An 18,700-nucleotide genomic window follows, 5' to 3' on the forward strand; every position below is an offset into this window, starting at 1 on the left:
ATCTGAGCCAAACAAGTTTATCTTCAGACCACAGGACATGGTTCCAGTAATTCATGCTCTTGGACAGGTTGTCTTGAGAAGACTGTTTGCAGGCTTTCTTGTGAGCCAGCTTCAGAAGAGGCTTCCTTCTGGGACGACAGCCATGCAAATCAACTTGCTGCAGTATGGCCTGAGCACTGACATGCTGACCTTCCGCTCCTGCAACCTCTAAAGCAATGCTGGCAGCACTCATGCCTCTGTTTTTTGAAGCCAACTTCTGCACCTGACACACAGCACAAGGTTTTGATTCAACTTCTTTGGCCTGTTCTGAGTGGAACCCGTCTTGGAAAACCTCTCTCTATGACCCTGGCCAATGTTCTGTAACTCAGTTTCATGGTGTAAATGATCTTCTTATAGCCTAGGCCACCTTTGTGGAGAGCAACAATTCTAATTCTTAAATTCTCAGAGAGTTCTATGAGGTGCCATGTTAAACATCTAGTGATCAGTATGAGAGAATTGTACTCAAAGCACCACATTTTAACTGCTCTAATACAAGATCCACACATTTGTATGGTCCTGTCAAGCAGACAAAAACATGAACGTGATGAATAGGACATGTGGCTTTGCATGGTTAAACAACATACAACTGTTATTACTTAGGGTGTACTTACTTTTGTTGCCAGCTATTTTGACAATAATGGCTATATGTTAAGTTATTTTCAGAGGACAGTAAATCTGTACTGCTATACAAGCAGCACATTGACTACTCTAAAATATATCCAAGTTTCATTTCTATAGTATTGTCCCTTGAGAAGATATACTAAAATGGTGAAATGTGAGGGGTGTACTCACTTTTGTAAGATACTGTACCTCATACTGTAACTGGTGAAGAGCAAAGAAGTAATTTTATTCGAAAAATGCAACTGGCTCCACTAAGGTCATTGGTTTGATTTCCAGGGAAGAAATACTGGTAAAATGTATGCAGTATAAGTAAATTTGCATAAATACACAGCTCAAAAGTTTGTAAGATTTTTTTTTTATTATTATAGAAGTAGAATTCTCTTATGCTCATCAAGTCTGCATTTATTTGATAAAAATAAGGTAGAAGTAAAACTACTGTGAAATATTATCAGAATTTAAAATAACAATTGTATATTTTAATATATTTTAAAATGTAATTTGTTGGAAAGCTGAATTTTCAGCATCATTATCCAGTCTTTAGTATCACATGATACTTCAGAAATTATTCTAATATGCTGATTTGCTGCTCAAGAAACATTAATATTATTATCACTGTTGAAATCAGTTGTACTGCTAAATATTTTTGTGGAAACTGATTATTTTTTCTGGATTCTTTGATGAATAGAAAGTTCAAAAGAACAGCATTTATTTGAAATAGAAATATTGTGTAATATTATAAATGTCTTTACTCTCACTTTTAAACAATTTATTGTGTCTTTGCTGAATAAAGGTATTGATTAATTAATTTGTTTTGTTTTTCTTAATCTAGTATATGAATGGTATAATGAATGGAAGATTTGATGTAAGGATACTCACTTGATGTAAGTAAGGAATATTTATTTGAGGTGATTTTAAAATTATTTATTAATGTTATTGTATTAGACAAGATAGTTGACACAGAAGTTTTTTTTTACCCTTTTTAAGGTAAAGAGTGCATTCGCTCTTTTTCTCCATGGTGAGGCACAATGACGGTTGGTTGTCTGGACATCACAATGTGTCCCTGATCACTACCTCATAATGAGTCTCCATCTTATAATTGACCTGATTCCTTTTAATTAGCACACTTTAAGGAAGTGGAGAGAGAAAAGAGAAAGAAAGTAAGAGCGAAATAGGAGTGAGGGGGAGAGGGAAGGAGTGGGACTGGGGGAAAGAAAAAGACAGTGATCACTGTCTAATAGGTTAAGTGAGTCAGACAGGCCTGTGATGGCGTGTGAATAGTGTCTTTGTTAGCAAGGCTAACTGAACAGGACGCACAAAGGTCATTAGTGGACTGGCTTACTCGTTACACAAACCAGTGCTCAGCTGGTGGTTATGGTATCCTACTTTCTATGTTACCTTTATCTTTTCCCTTCTTCTGTCTGATAATCTTACTTTTCCTCCCCCACAGGTTTTTCTATGTCTAGTCTCTGTGTTTAGTACTAACCAGTGTTGTAACTAGATAAAGGCAGTGATGTCACTACTAAGGCCAGCTATAGTAAGAGTTTTGTTCCTGTAGCTGCTATACAAACTTTAGGAAATCAGCCATACATCATTTATGCTCTCGCTTTTTTTGTTAGTCTGTGATTGTTTTGATTGTATAAGTTAAGTTAACATGTTTTGTGTTGTGTTTGTGTTATGTACACATCTACGGTGGAAAGAAATTTCCTCTTGAGGACAAATAAGTAAATAAATACAAATAAATAAACTGCATCATTTGTCTTTGTCATTTATCTTCATCTTTTCCAATATATACTGGGAAAAAATGAAGATAAATGCTAAAGATAAATGTAGTTTATTTGTATTTATTTACTATTTATTATTTATTTATTTACAGTTAAATGTATTTAACTGTATCTAGGGGGAGTAAAACTGAAAAGAGAAAAACTGAAATATCACATGGTCCTAAGTATTCAGACCCTTTGCTGTGACACTCATATATTTAACTCAGGTGCTGTCCATTTCTTCTGATCATCCTTGAGATGGTTCTACACCTTCATTTGAGTCCAGCTGTGTTTGATTATACTGATTGGACTTGATTAGGAAAGCCACACACCTGTCTATATAAGACCTTACAGCTCACAGTGCATGTCAGAGCAAATGAGAATCATGAGGTCAAAGGAACTGCCTGAAGAGCTCAGAGAAAGAATTGTGGCAAGGCACAGATCTGGCCAAGGTTACAAAAAAGGCTCTGGCTGAGCTCCAGAGATGCAGTCAGGAGATGAGAGAAAGTTGTAGAAAGTCAACCATCACTGCAGCCCTCCACCAGTCGGGACTTTATGGAAGAGTGGAAGACGGAAGCCTCTCCTCAGTGCAAGACACATGAAAGCCTGCATGGAGTTTGCCAGGATGGTGAGAAATAAGATTCTCTGGTCTGATGAGACCAAGATAGAACTTTATGGCCTTAATTCTAAGCGGTATGTGTGGAGAAAACCAGGAACTGCTTATCACCTGTCCAATACAGTCCCAACAGTGAAGCATGGTGGTGGCAGCATCATGCTGTGGGAGTGTTTTTCAGCTGCAGGGACAGGAAGACTGGTTGCAATCGAGGGAAAGATGAATGTGGCCTAGTTCAGGGATATCCTGGACGAAAACCTTCTCCAGAGTGCTCAGGACCTCAGACTGGGCCGAAGGTTTACCTCTGTGACTGTTCTTGAATGGCCCAGCCAGAGCCCTGACTTAAACCCAATTGAGCATCTCTGGAGAGACCTAAAAATGGCTGTCCACCAACGTTTACCATCCAACCTGACAGAACTGGAGAGGATCTGCAAGAAGGAATGGCAGAGGATTCCCAAATCCAGGTGTAAAAAAACTTGTTGCATCTTTCCCAAAAAGACTCATGGCTGTATTAGATCAAAAGGGTGCTTCTACTAAATATTGAGCAAAGGGTCTGAATACTTAGGACCATGTGATATTTCAGTTTTTATTTTTTTTAATAAATCTGCAAAAAAGTCAACAATTCTGGGTTTTTCTGTCAATATGGGGTGCTGTGTGTACATTAATGAGAAAAAAAAAAAGAGAACTTAAATGATTTTAGCAAATGGCTGCAATATAACAAAGAGTGAAAAATTTAAGGGGGTCTGAATACTTTCCGTACCGACTGTATATAATATGGGGTCTGCATTAAATTGATCAAAAGTGCAGTTATAGATATTAAGACATTTATAATGTTATTAAATATTTATATTTCAAATAAATGCTTTAAAAAATATTACAAAAAAAAAACTTTCTACAAAATTATTTCCACAAATATTAAACAGCACAACTGTCATTCAAATATTTATAAGTATTTTTTCTTGAGCACCAAATCATCGTATTAGAAAGATTTCTATAGGTGACACTGAAGAATATATCTTGATCAAATAAATCCATCCTTGTTGAGCATAAGAGCTTTCAAAAACATCTAAAAATCAATATGGTAGTGCAGTCTCAGTGTTGTTTGGTGCTTTTTGTTGGTAGTTTGTAGCTAACAAATTCTTCAATATGGCAGTTTAACTGTAATTGAACCATTTCCAATTGTGATCATCTTGTAGCTTGACAAACTAAAATAAGTTGTTTATTTTAAAAACACTATTTCAGCCCTTATTTGGTTAATAGGAATATTTGCAGAAAAGAAAATTTTCCATTATTGAATGTGTGCGCATTATATCAGGGTCACAAAACTTTGTTAATCATGTGTGACTCAGGATGACCCAAGCTGTGATGGTCAGCTTTAGCGAAAGTGTTGGAGATGGGATACTTAAGCAATGGTCCAGAGGATTAAAGACTCAGTCAGAACTACTCCTTGATTAACCTGCGAGTGTGACTTATGTTTTAATGCTTTGCAAAAATGTATATATTTATCATATATTGATAATTTAAGAATTAAAAATAAGAATTAATAATAACTAATATATATACACACATTTTGTAAAAATGATTTGTTTTAACGTTTTTGCATTTTTGTGTGTTTCACAGAAGAAAGGAAATCATACAGGTTGGGAATGACATGAGATTAAGATTTCTTTTTTTGGTGGACTATCCTTTTAAATTTCAAAACTAGCCTCTTCCTAGAATCAGGCTTTGTATATAAGGATGGCACGTGGCTTATTTCCATAAAAAAAAAAATGCACATACAGCAATAACAAAGGAAGGCTAATAGAGGTTTAACAATGTTTATAAAATGCCTCTGACCTTGTGCATCCTCCAGTAATTTTTAATCCTGAACAGTTACGCATAACGGCGAGTGCAGTTATATTATTTATTTTTTTGACAGATTTTTAACGTGTCTTGGGCTGCGTGGCGTGACCTCACTTCAGACGTGAGATTACCACAAGACTATAAAGCTCTAAGGAGACCAAAACCCCAGAATTACAGACATCAGAGATCATTAGTGGCCTCGACTAATTTACAAAACTTTAATCCCATGACTACCCATTGTTTACATCACTGAATTAGGTTAATCTACAAGAAGGGCTATTTGCATAAATGTGCATTTTTGAATAATTAGTGGGCCAGAGGCGGTGAATGGGGTGTGATTGGCGGGGGTGACGCGTGGCCAGACTATTGTTGCCCCCTTATCTAGCATAAACAATGGACCAGCTAAACAATTAAAAACAAACTCAGTGGGGTCTGGTGTTTATAGGGCATTGTTGAAGATGACCCAGGACATAATCACTGTCTGGATATAGAATTATAGCAATTACTGCTATCGTTTACAATGTGGCATGCAAACATGCAAGGTCCAAATTATGAAACAGTTCCTTTACCATCTGCCAAATTGCCTTGTCTTTAAACAATAAAGATTTTGTTGATTCTTTTGAAGGATATTTTAATAAATGTAATTATAAATTATCTTGCTATAATGATACCTAAAGGTAAAAAATTATTAATTCTTCACTTATTCATTATAATCATTATTTGCTCACCCTCTTGTTGTACAAACCTTTTTTCTGCTGTGGAACATTATATTTTTTTGAAGAATGTGGATAAGGAACCCCAGAGTATGACGTAAGAGGGAACCCATGAAGAATCAAACATAAAATAAAAACAAAATGACAGGGAACAAAACCTTATTAGTTTTCAGGTGCATTTTCGTTACAGCAACATGTAAGCAAAAATTATGTTGTAGAAAAACTTCTTATTGAATGAACCGCATGTATATGTGTGTAAAGTGAACATCAAATAGGCTACTGCGTGTTGTAATTAAAAATGAACAACTTTCTGTTGTTTAAATTAACTATAATATTATCAAATCAGTTAATTAGCAGAAGTTATTACTCCACCACCTGTCCTATATTATTCAACTAACATGGTTTAAAGTGACAGAGGTGCGACTGGTTCGGTAAAGAGTTTGTGACTAGCTAGTTAGTTTCTACAACGATGCATGGTGGTTAAACAGTGAGTTATGTCATTGTACAGGAAATGCATCACAGAATTGAAATAACATGAGGGTGAGTAAATGACAGAATTTCCATTTTTGAGTAAACTATCCCTTTAAAAGTGTAGTTCACCAAAAAGATTAATTTACTCACACTTGTGTTGTTCCAAACCATGCATTTCTTTCTTAAAACACTTAATAGTATATAAAACAATTTATTGAAAACCTATCTGCAACATGCTCTAAAACTACTTACATTAGACATTACTAATTCATGTTCTAGTATTCTCCAGCATAGGTGCAAAAAAAAAAAATCCATTTTAAAGCAGCATTTCAGCTTAATTTGGAGTGTCTTCCCCAGGGGCAGATTCACAACACAAGTGATTCACAGCTCTAACTGACTAGCCAATTTCTCTTTGCTTTTCAGTGTAACTGATCAGATGACCTCTGATGTCCTTCTGTGTCTGTGTGTGAATATGAGTGTGTGGGTGCAGAAGATTTTTAATTAACCCAGCTCTCTTAGTCCCAAGTGGGCTCTTGCACGCTTTTGTACTCATTCCCCAGAGGGAGAAAACCGCGTCCCAACGCCTCACACGCTCTCTGTAGCACACGTCCTCACACAATGTGGCTATTTGAGAGTGTGAGTGGGTGTGTATTTGTTTTTTGCCTTCATTGCTCTCAGTGGTTGGTATCAGATTCTAAAGATTTTTGTCTATAGCAGGAAACACATTTAATAGTGATCAACAAGTCATCAAGTATTCATTACCCCACAACTTGGTCCATGGCACTAACATGTATACAAATTTAAAGAGTGTCCACCTAAAACCCTTGTGTCATTCTAAACAGCTTTTGTGTCTTCTGTGGAAGTTAACAAAGATATTTTGAAAAATGTGTTTAAGTCAATAGTGTTCGATGATGTTTAAAGGGTTAAAATCCGAGAGCTTTCTGATGTAGTCAAGACATTGTTAAAATAGTCCATGTGACTACAGTGGTTCAACCTGAATGTTAAGTCATGAGAATACTTTTTGCAAGCAAAAAAACAAAAACAAAACAAAAATAATGACTTTTTTCATCAATTTCTTCTCTTCTGTGTCAGTCTCTGATGCTGTTCGCATTGTAAACACAGTGCAGCGCTTCTGCGTTAGGACGCCAACTCAGTATTGGCCAGCTCCAGTATCACAGGCATGCGTCACGTGAACAGTGCAGAGACTCACATGGAAGACAAGAAATTGTTGAATAAAGTTGTTATTTTTGTTTTTTTGCACACACACACACACACACACACACACACACACACACACACACACACACACACACACACACACACACACACACACATGAAGGTAAGTAAATGATTACAGAACGTTCATTTTTGGATGAACTAGCATTTTAATTAAACCTCTACAAAGATGATTACTGATTCAATGTGAAACAAATATTTTTTGTTTGGAAGCACATTTATTACTGGACTTCCAAAAGATCCAATGGAAATAAACGTCAGGCGCCGATGGGCATTCATTAGAGTAAATGTAAGGATAGTGAGGAAACAAAAGGCAAACCAATTTTAAAAACAGAGAACATGAATTACTAAATCTCATAGATTTGTGCTTCGACAGATAAGCTGCCAGCAGCTAAGAATGCAAAAACCTAATCTCAACAAAAATTATTTACCACTCGAGGATGAATACTTCACTGGTGTGATTACAATTCACGGCATTAATGTGGCATACGTTCCAAAAAAACGATCAGCAGCTTACAACATATTAACCCGTCAAAAGGCAAATCGTTGCCCTCAGTAAGTTTGAAATTTTGTGCTCAAATGCTGTTAAGCCTGTTCTCCTCTAATACAGCAAAATGATTATCTAGCTGGTCTCCCTTTGCATGTTTGAAAGCAGCCGAATGGACATCTGCATCGGTTTTTCATTATTATTATTATTATATAAAAGATTATATAGGGTTGGGATAAGGGCTTTTCATTTTGCTTACAATTAATATACGCTTTATTTTGTCCTGATTTGGGACAAATAGGATGCAGGGTTACAGCTTGTTTGCTGTTTCAGGATGAAGCTTATGTGCAGCAGACAGCAGCTGACCTTGACGGTGCAGCTTTCTTCTGACTGAATTTCTTAGACTACTAAGTGATCCTCGCGATGTATTTGTGGAACATTAAACAAGTTGTCAGGAGGGATCATCCAGTGTTGTTGAAAAGCAATGAGTGCCAGAGTGATGGGAAGTCGTTGTGATATGCTCTCTGACCACTGGTCGGACTCAGTTTAAATGGCGGTGTGTTGTGATGATCAGCTGGGATCTTAATAGATTGGATGAAACATCTGGAGATCTAAGGGCCCAGATGTTTGCACAACAAACGCGTAAGACCCTCCGACCCTTAAGAACAGACACACACAACTACCCAAGAATCGAGGATTTAGATTGAGATTTGAACATCTGCCCAATGTTGTAAAGTGACAAAAAGCATCAGTGACAAGGGGAATCCATGATTAAGTTTTTTAAGGATCTTGTTTCCAAAAAAGCCATTAAAGAAAACATTTGAAGGTTGTGTGGTCCTTATTATTGGGTAGGATATCCTTTTAACCTCGTTTGACTTGTAAAATCTACATTTTGCCCATCATATCAAATGTAAAATCTTTATGAAATCCCATTGCTTAATAGCCATTCTGCTGGCAGCCAGTTTCTCAGAGGTGGGTGGGGTAGGTGAGGTTCGCGCGCGCGTGCGGGACTGCTGCTATTCCCAGTGGCGGGATCCTACTCAGAATTAGGGCACGTGGCATGTCTATTAGTCAAACAACCTCCATGTGCCGTGCGCCACGGCCAGAGGAAATTAGAGCAAAGAGCGATTTTTTGATGTTACGCTCTTTAAGAGATTAATAATCTTGGCGGTGGAGAATCGGTTGGAAATCTTCTCTGGAAAATAATGAGCGGAGAAACATTTACTGATTAGTTTAATCCAGGATTATCCTATCTGATGACACCATGAAACCCAGCCTTGTAATCTGGCCTTTAAAATAACAATTTATTTCCTCGCTTTACAGCGAGTGCAGTTTAAGTGTGTTGTTCGATTCGGTTACTTAGCGCCATGAATTATTTACAATTATTTGTTTCATTTGTCCGTTTCCATTGAGGTGTGTTTGTTCCAGTCTGCTTAAAAACAACAGGAGGACCAGAAACCAACGGCCAAGTTTTGCGTTTACTCTGAAAGATACGATATTGAAATGTTTTCAGAATTATTTAACAAAAATTGTTAGGCTAATTGAATATTTTGCTTGACAATTTACAAGGCTGTTGTAGTGTTAAATTGCAACCTGTTGGTCAACGAATATGAGTAGCCTATTAAGGAATCAGAACGTATAGCCTAATCATTAGGCTTAATTAAACACACAAATATTATTAAAAAAAATAAAAAATAAAAAACTGCGCTTAAAATGAGAACGTTTTCATGAATTTTCGTGATGGCAATTTTCGTTATTTCAAAATATGTGAAACAATTTCTACAAACAAATAAATAAATAAATACTTCATTAAAATCCGTTTTAAGGACTTTTTTTATTTTGTTGATCTAAGAAATAGCTTAATAAGATGTTTTAATAAAATTATAATAAAAATAATTAGGCCTACAACATAGTATATAATAATGATAATAGCCTAATAATAATAATAAATTATTATTCATTGGTATTGTTGCTGTTGCACTAGGCTGTTTATTATTAGCTAGCTATTAAAACATAATAATGATAATAAAAAAATAGTAATATGCCTAAGTATTATTAAAAATAAATGTAAATATAATGGCCCGAGATTATTCTCCAGCATGATCACTAATGATCTCTCCCTCATTTTCTCTCGTATGATCGCATTCAGTTTTAGTTAACGTTGTGTTAGGCTACAGTTATGAGGATTACTGCAGCAGCTCTGTTAAATGCCAGTTAAAACGCTGGAGGACGTCCTGGTGGAAACGGGCCCTAAAAGCAGATTTTACAGAGTCGAGCTCTTTATATGACAGATTAGTGTTGTAAACGAATTTAATGTACTTCATTTAATTATCTTGTGTAAGACGATTTCTCTAATTGCTTCTTTTTGAAACAGACTGGCTGAGATGTTGACCGTTTTTGCCTGCTGTTATTGAAACACCTGGGATGGCCTCTGCACATCATCTCGACCTGACAGCATCACCGTAACTTTGACCTCATTTCCCAAAATATTTACTCATAGGGAACCTCATTGCTGACGCAATATTACAATGAGGGGAAATAAAGCAGATTCTTTGACAATGTCACGATAATTATTATTTTTTTTAATTACAATATCTTTCCATACAGGAAAATAGGTGGAAGATGGAATTGTTAGATATAACTACGAATGGAGACTGGTTTGGTGGAGTGAAAGTATCTTCGTGAGGAATGTCAAATCATGTTGCGAATATAAAAAACAAGCAACGGCGAGAACATTTTATTGTGTAAAAATATAAATGCACATTATGACTAGTTTATTAGCTGTTTTAGTCTTGTATAAATACAGATTCATTCATATTGATTCACTGATACATTTTTAGGCTTCAAATAATTATAAATCGTATACGCTACATCTAAAATAAATTATAAAACGGTTATCATAGTAAATATAATAATAATAATAGTAGGCTAATACTACTACTTTATTATTATTAAGCTTTTGTATAATAATAATAATAATAATAATACTTTATTATATTTTTATTAAGCTATATAATAATAATAATACTTTATTATTATTAAGCTATTCACCAATATAATTTCATGGTATAATGTTGCCATGTTGTTATTGTTTTGCATAGAAGTTAGGCCTAAGCCTGATGAACAATAGCCTGTTCTTTTAGAAAATAGCTGGCTAGGTCTATACAGTGTGAACTTTTATGGCAACGAAATAATTTCTTCAAAAAGCAAAAACGGCGATGTGTGAAGAAGCCCAGATAAAATTGTATTCATAATCAAATTAAATGTCTAATTCAGTGCAAGCTTGTAGTGAGATTTAATGAGCAATGAGATGTAAAATTAGTTATGGTTATAACACTTGGAGAAATGGCTTTTTTCGCTTTTTTTCCTTTTCATTTTTTTATGTTTGTTTCTGTTTACAAAGTAATGCATCCATTAGATAAATGTCACGAAACTATAGGTTAGAGTCATACATAGTTAGCCACTAAAATGTTGAATATTGATCTCGTTCTGGCTTCTCATTTTTAATAATTTTACATTCGGACTTCAACTGAAAGTCCACATATTAAACGTTTTCAATAACTGGAGGCTGCGCACATGAGTGAAATCTTCCATCTAAAGGGAAAAACTACTTAGGACCAATTCAGAGAGCGGAGGAAAATCCTTATCGGATTAAAGGGAAAATTGGTGGCAATTAATCCTTTGTGATTGAAAAAGGGAAACGCCTCCTCATGGAAGACATATCTGACGTTGGATCTGATTGGGCAGTGAGATGATCTTCTGGATTGGACAGAAGGATAAATGGTCCCGCCAGAGCGCTTAACCGTCCCACCAGCCTGACCTCCGCAGAGAGAAAGTGAATTAAACAAACTGCCACCATGACGGGAAGAGAAGAGACTATAGATGAAAAACCTAAGGTTAAACTGTATCCCTCGTTCGGAATCGACAAATCACGCCTCAGTGGATCTGGATTCAGGTCCAAAGGTTTCGCAATCACAGACCTGCTCGGTCTGGAGTCGGAACTTCAGCCGCATCAGTCCGGTCCTGGCGCAGGGGCCAATGGAGAGGGGCAGAGCGCGGCGGTAGGAGGATTTGCCTTCCCGGGTGGCTCTTTGCCGCTCGGCTTGGGTTTTCTCTGTAGTTTGGCGGCACAACAACCTCCCGGAACCCCGTGTTTTCTTCCGAGCCACATCCCGCTCCTGCAGTCACGGACAGAGAGCCACTTCATGCAGAATATTGAACAGCAACGGGACGCCTATTCCGGTACAAATCACTTTATTTGGTTATGAATGAGCCAAAGAGCTGTTCACAGAAACTGGTGCTGAAAGTGGTCCTAAAAAATTGACGTTTCTTTACTTGCAGTGGATTTTTTTTTTTTTTTTTTTTGATTAACGAATAATTGTGTGATTTTGTTTAGGCCTACTTATTGAATGGAATTAGATTTTTATTATTTTTATTATTTTTTTATTTTTTTATTATTAATACGTTTTGAAAACTGGTAACCTCTAACAGATTTCTGCTTAAAAAAATAGTAATGTTTATGTAGCCAAATGTTGGCAGCTTGATTCAGTAATATTAAATATTTATTTGAATAACATAAAGCACATTTTTGTTACTAAAAAGTGTACATTTAATTAATTTATTTATTTTTATATGTATCTTTGTCCTTTGACCAGCATATGTTAATTTTGTTATTAACAAAAAATAATAATTTCATTACAGATGATGATTGTCTTTCGGGGGATCACAATGATGGAAAAAACTCAGGGAACTCTCAAAAAAGGAAGAAGCGTAGGCACAGGTATGTAATGAAATGAAATGTCCCATTAAATGTAAGGATCTGATGATTCATTGTTTCAATCATGCATTTTGTTTTGATTTTTAGGACAGTTTTCACCTCGCATCAGCTTGAGGAGCTGGAGAAAGCCTTCCATGAAGCGCACTATCCAGATGTTTATGCAAGAGAAATGCTGGCCATGAAAACAGAGCTACCAGAGGACAGGATACAGGTAGGATGACTTTCAGTTATGTCCTCTTTTTCTTTCTTGAACTTTCTCTCACAAATAGCTAATGCCCAGGTTTGTTTTTGTCCAGGTATGGTTTCAAAACCGCCGTGCTAAGTGGAGGAAAAGGGAGAAGTGCTGGGGCCGCAGCAGTGTCATGGCAGAATATGGGCTGTATGGTGCCATGGTCCGTCACTCGATTCCACTTCCAGAATCCATTATCAACTCGGCCAAGAATGGAATGATGGGCTCATGCGCTCCCTGGCTTCTAGGTGAGCCAGCAGGTGGTTTTCCTATTCAGTACTCAAAGACTCAAATATGTATTTGATCACTTGAATACATAGCTGAGGTGTCTTGTGAATGTCTGTCTGATGTTGTCCATACTTGAATGTATAGACTTAAATATATGTAAATTAGGCTTAAACAGGCCCTTGGCCTGACTTAAAATTTCTCTTGCAATTGCAATTAAATGAAGAGCTATAAGTATTCAGCAGCTTAAGATCAATATTTGATTGTGTCCGAATTATATTTTTTTAGGAATGCACAAAAAGTCTTTGGAAATAGCAAAGAAAGCTCCCGGCACACCTGATTCGACGCACTCAGATTCGTATTCAGAGGAACACAAGGGGAAAGACAGCGACATGACATGGTCAAGTGGAGCCAATGGAGCAGATGACTCAGAGGACATGGCAATAGACTTGTCCAGCACTTCGAAACAAGAGAGTAAAAGCACTTTGAAAAGATCACCACCTCGAACAGAAGACAGCAGTGATTCTGAAAATGAGAGTTAAACATGCAAACAAATATGGACAATTTTGAAGAGCACATACAAGGACTATCAGTTTACAATGTCTCACCTTTTCACAATGGCTTTGTTTGTCAGCATTCCTGTGTTATGTTTTTTTTTTTTTTTTGTTTTGTTTATCAAATATTTGAATACTAGAGACTGTTTTATTCTGAATTATTTTATCTTTGATGTGTAAAAATGATTAATGTAAAAAGAGTTAAATTACATGTTTTATGTTATGTCCATGGGCATTATTCATAAATCTTAAATGTTTATTTCTTGTTCAGTCAAAAAAAAAAAAAAAAAAAATCAGTTGCTTCAGGGTGACCACTTGTTCAGCACCACTATTCTGAATGTCATAATATTTCCCTGTTGTAATATGGCATGTGTCTTGGGGGCCAGAAAGTTCCAAGAAAGGATTCTAAAGCACTTTACCTGCTGTGATGATGAATGTTTTGCATTGATCAATGTCATCAACAGAGCAATATAATACCAGCAAAAACAAATCCAGATCATGACAAAAAAAAAATTAAACATTTTATGCTTTTGACTCCTGCTTTCTGTTTTTTTATTATTGTTTCAGTAGACCAAAAATAAAAATATGTCATAGAGAATTACCTTGACTTGCTACATGGAAGGATAAGAAATTAAGGAATTGGGTCATTTCATCACTGGGGTCAGTCTTTTTGCTGTCAAAGACATGAGAAAGGCATAAAGAAGGCTCCCAGTATGGATGCTCTGACCCGTTAAATGGTCTGTTACACCCCTAAAATCTGGGGGGAAAAAAGAAAGAAAAAAAAGGTACATTTAAGCCAAACAACAACTAGGTTAAGCAGTTTGTTTCCCAGAAACTGTCAGAATATTCAATAGCCCAATCATCTTTAATTCATGTCAGCCTGCTTTTATGAGCTTTGTCCAGATATTTGTATTTAAACAACCTCAACACAGGCTCTACTCCTCTGCAGATGTGTTAAATCACCATTCCAAACCAAACACGTCATCTTGCAACAGAAGTGCAGATGTTTTTTTTTTAATTCTATCTCTGAGGACTTATTTACAGTCACATTATGGTCAATATAAAACGTATAAACCCAGTGTTTTATTATATTTAGTTTATCATTATTCATAAATATCATATCCAGTTGTTTAGTGTAAAGGTTTAGCACTTACTCCATAGCATAATCATCATAATTCATATTCTATCAGATCACACTAATACATAACACAAATTTCTTTGCTTAAATATTAAAAAAAACAATAACAAAGATCACAGTAATGATTATTATCATTATTATTTGAATTGGCATGTTAGTATAAAGTTTATATGAAATTTACTATCATTTATTATGGCTATATAAACAATTTGATAGCATCTAATCTCAATAATAGGACATTAGGAAAGTAATTGTTTTGTTAGAGCTTTAAAGAGAATAATAGAAAAACAGATTAGCAGAGGAGAGGGGCATGAAAACAGAGATTAAAAACACTTCAGCCTGAGACAAGCTCAGGACCTAGGAATTAAATCTATTAAAATATTATCAATCACTGTTCATCCCAATAATCTTTCGTGCCAACTGCCCTTAACAAAATAACAATTATAGATGATGGGTCCTTTTTAAACTATTATGCACAGGGTTAGACAGAAAGATAATCCTGCCTATTGTTGGAAATGGCCATTAATGAAAAACAGAATTAAATAACCTGATTTTAGGGCCTAGCTATCAAAGAAGAGTTACATAAACACCTGTAAGCACAGTGTGACTTATGACAAGGTTATTATTTTCGCTTTCTGACAGTAGTTCCAACATTTGATTGGACGATGGCGAAATATCAGACAGCTGAATGTCACGATACAACAAACGGAAACAAGGCCTATTCCAGAGAGCCGCGTGACTCAAAACATCCACAAGATAAAATAAATAAATTCCCAATACAGCGTCTGTTCTGGTAATAGGCTTAACAACCTCAAACAGGAGATTTTCAGATGCTTCAGAGCCAAGACCTAGTTGTAAAAATTAGCCATGTTTGTTGTACTTTCTGTATGTGCCCGTGTGTAATGGAGAGAGAACGCTGAAGGGATTGGCAGAGATCAAAGCTGTGCTGTTTATGAAAATGATGAATAGAAAATATTATGTCCACTGCTAATTTGTAAGTAGCTTAGTAGCGCAAAGAGCTCTAAACATACGGATGTGCATTTGGCACACAGCAGTCCTTTGGCAAGCCCTGTGGAATCACATATCTGAACAAAGCTGATTTGGTCCAGCATTTTCCTGATGAAGGAAAGCCATGTTGCAATGTTCGTGATTTAGCTGCTAAAGGTTCTCTATCAGACAGCATCATCTGTGCACGTCCATATCAACTGGTAAACAAACACACTAATAATAGTTTGTTTTTGCGATCAGTGGGAGGTGACAGACATATCATTTATAAATGTACATTTTTAAAATGTCCAGAATTTAAAGTCAATGAGACGCAACATGCCTATAAAGGACTATAATGCAATAACGAGGTTGTTTTGAATCTGCAGTGCTACCATCTAGTGGCCATATGAAAGAAGGCCTCAAACCCAACTGCAATAAATAAATAAATAAAATATAACCTGAGGATGTGTATTAATAATATAATATAATATAATATAATATAATATAATATAATATAATATAATATAATATAATATAATATAATATAATATAATATAATAACAAATAGTGATATATATATATATATATATATATATATATATATATATATATATATATATATATATATATATATATATATATATATATATATATGTATGTATGTATATGTTATAAAATTACTCCAAGGGAACAATGATCTTGTATTAGTAACATATATTACATGAAAGTATCTCTGAACATACATGACAAACAAGTGATATGAACGATATGGACACATAACTACAAAAACAAAAGGAGATTATTTTCAAACAATAAACATGTAACACACACCACAGTGAAGTGTAGTCCACAGCAGAGGATGCAGGCAGTAATTCTGTCTGATATGTTGTTTATTGGGATTAGCTATAATTTGCGATTAGCACACAGAACATCTGCATCCTGCATCAAAAATGAATTAGGCCTAGAGTAATCCCTTACCACCCATCCACTAAACACTCTGCCCTTCCAGTCCCCTTTCCTTCATGTTTAATAGGCTATATTTGGGGTTACATCTACATGTATTATTTATTTATTTATTTATTTTACAGTTGATTAATTCTAAATCACTTTATAGGTTGTTCAACGTCAGTTTATCATTTATCGTTACATACACACATTAGGTGGAGGCCGGAGGGTAAAGCAACTCCAGGGTAAGATTAAGGAGATGCGCTTCCCCTTTAAAACCACATATAAATAGACTTCCATGAAATAGTTTAAAGTTAAGTGTCGCTGCATAACCTACACATCCCAGCATACACGCTCCTAGTGTGACAGTCTTGCCTGGGCGGTCTTTCTGCAGAATGGAGCTGCACAATGGAGATAGAAAATGTGGAAATAAGGGAAACTGAATGGAGAATAAAGCAGTTACGCATGTCTCGTTTCTCTGCTTATGTTTATTTAAAAACAGTAGGCCTACTTTCTTTTTAATCTTTTTAAATCAATGAAATCTTTTAGCGTTGTGATCGTATAAGTGTGTACAATTTTGTGTGACAATTATATTAGACATTTTAAATTAATCACAAATCAATGGAATACTTAACAATTCAATTAAATTCAATGTGAGGGGAAACATCCCCATCTAGCGGTGAACATGTGCAATTCAATTCGAATCAATAATTAATCCATTAAATACATTAAAACAACATTTTACAACATACCTTCACAATGAAAACGTGGAAATAAGGGAAACTGCATGGAGAATAAATCAGTTCTACATATAACAAAAACAATGTACAAATTAATTACGATTGGGCCTCGTAATACAAAGTCAAAATAACTCGATATAAAATAACACATTCGACGCCAAACACATATTAACAGTTCCCTAACAAGTTCATTGCAGGATATATCCACAATAAAGCAGTTATTTGTGTGTTTTGAACACCTTTAACTGATAATACTCAGACTGCTCATGGTTTACAGCAGTTTTAAATAGAAAATACTCAGCAATGGTGTTGACTTATGAATTTGCTCGTGGTTTGTCTTAAACAGAGGTGGGTAGAGTATCCAAAAACTGTAGGCTACTGGAGTAAAATACACAATACAGTAGCATGTTATTATTTAGATGGATATTTAAATTATTATCATAATTAGATATCTTTGCAACAAACACAGAAGAGACAAGCATTATTTCTGGCATCTGTAGCCCAAATATCATTGCATGTCTTTTGCTTAGTATAATAATAAAATAATAACGTATACAGCTACATTTGAAAGAAGAGAGAAAACTCTTTACATGTGCTTGCACTCCCCAGACAGCAGCGTAGTGTGGCCCAAATCCGGCCCACATCTGGTACATGTGGATTACACACTGACCAGATGTGGACACTAAATTGATGTTAGGGTCATAACCTCTGAACTTGACACAAACAATGATCAAATGCACATTAATGGTTGCAGAATTCAACGGCAAATATACAGCTGTAATAAGTAGAACGCGGAAGTAATTGTGCAAGTAGTCCATTACGTCAACACATTGAATAATGCTGCGCATTCCAATACACTTCAGAAGGCCTTTAAACTGCTTATTAATAAATGTTCACCTTTTGATTATTTTTGTTCCCTCTTATGTGTCTGATTTTTAATTTCCAACCTATTTTGGGTTAAGTAGCTATTATGTCTGTTTTCGAAGCAATTGATGGTAAAATTTTGGAAGAAACAGTACAGCACCTTAAAACCTTAACCTGAGCCCTTGAAACACTTCCCACATCTTTTTTCAAAAGCGTGTTTAACTGTTTAGAAGCAGATCTCCTAGAAGTGGTAAACTACTTGCACCCCTCCTGTTCAACCTATATATGCTGCCACGGAGCCAAATAATGAGAAAGAACCAAATTGCATATCACAGCTAAGCAGATGACACCCAGATTTACCTAGCCCTATCACCTAACGACTACAGCCCCATTGACTCCCTGTGGTGATGCATTGATGAAATTAAAAACTGGATGTGCCTAAACTTCCTTCAGTTAAAC

The 18,700-nt window shown here is 35.6% G+C and overlaps 1 protein-coding gene across 1 annotated transcript; it reads left to right on the forward strand.

Annotated features, from left to right (window-relative positions):
• The first annotated feature begins 11,639 nt into the window (after nucleotides 1-11,639).
• On the forward strand, nucleotides 11,640-13,555 carry vsx1 (visual system homeobox 1 homolog, chx10-like). The gene is made up of 5 exons (XM_067368188.1): nucleotides 11,640-12,024; nucleotides 12,484-12,562; nucleotides 12,647-12,770; nucleotides 12,856-13,036; nucleotides 13,302-13,555. Exons 1-5 carry the CDS (start codon nucleotides 11,640-11,642, stop codon nucleotides 13,553-13,555), a joined length of 1,023 nt encoding a protein of 340 aa, XP_067224289.1.
• The last annotated feature ends 5,145 nt before the right edge of the window (nucleotides 13,556-18,700 follow it).

The sequence above is a fragment of the Chanodichthys erythropterus genome, chromosome 18, assembly GCF_024489055.1.
Source record: "Chanodichthys erythropterus isolate Z2021 chromosome 18, ASM2448905v1, whole genome shotgun sequence".
Taxonomy (NCBI): Eukaryota; Metazoa; Chordata; class Actinopteri; order Cypriniformes; family Xenocyprididae; genus Chanodichthys; species Chanodichthys erythropterus.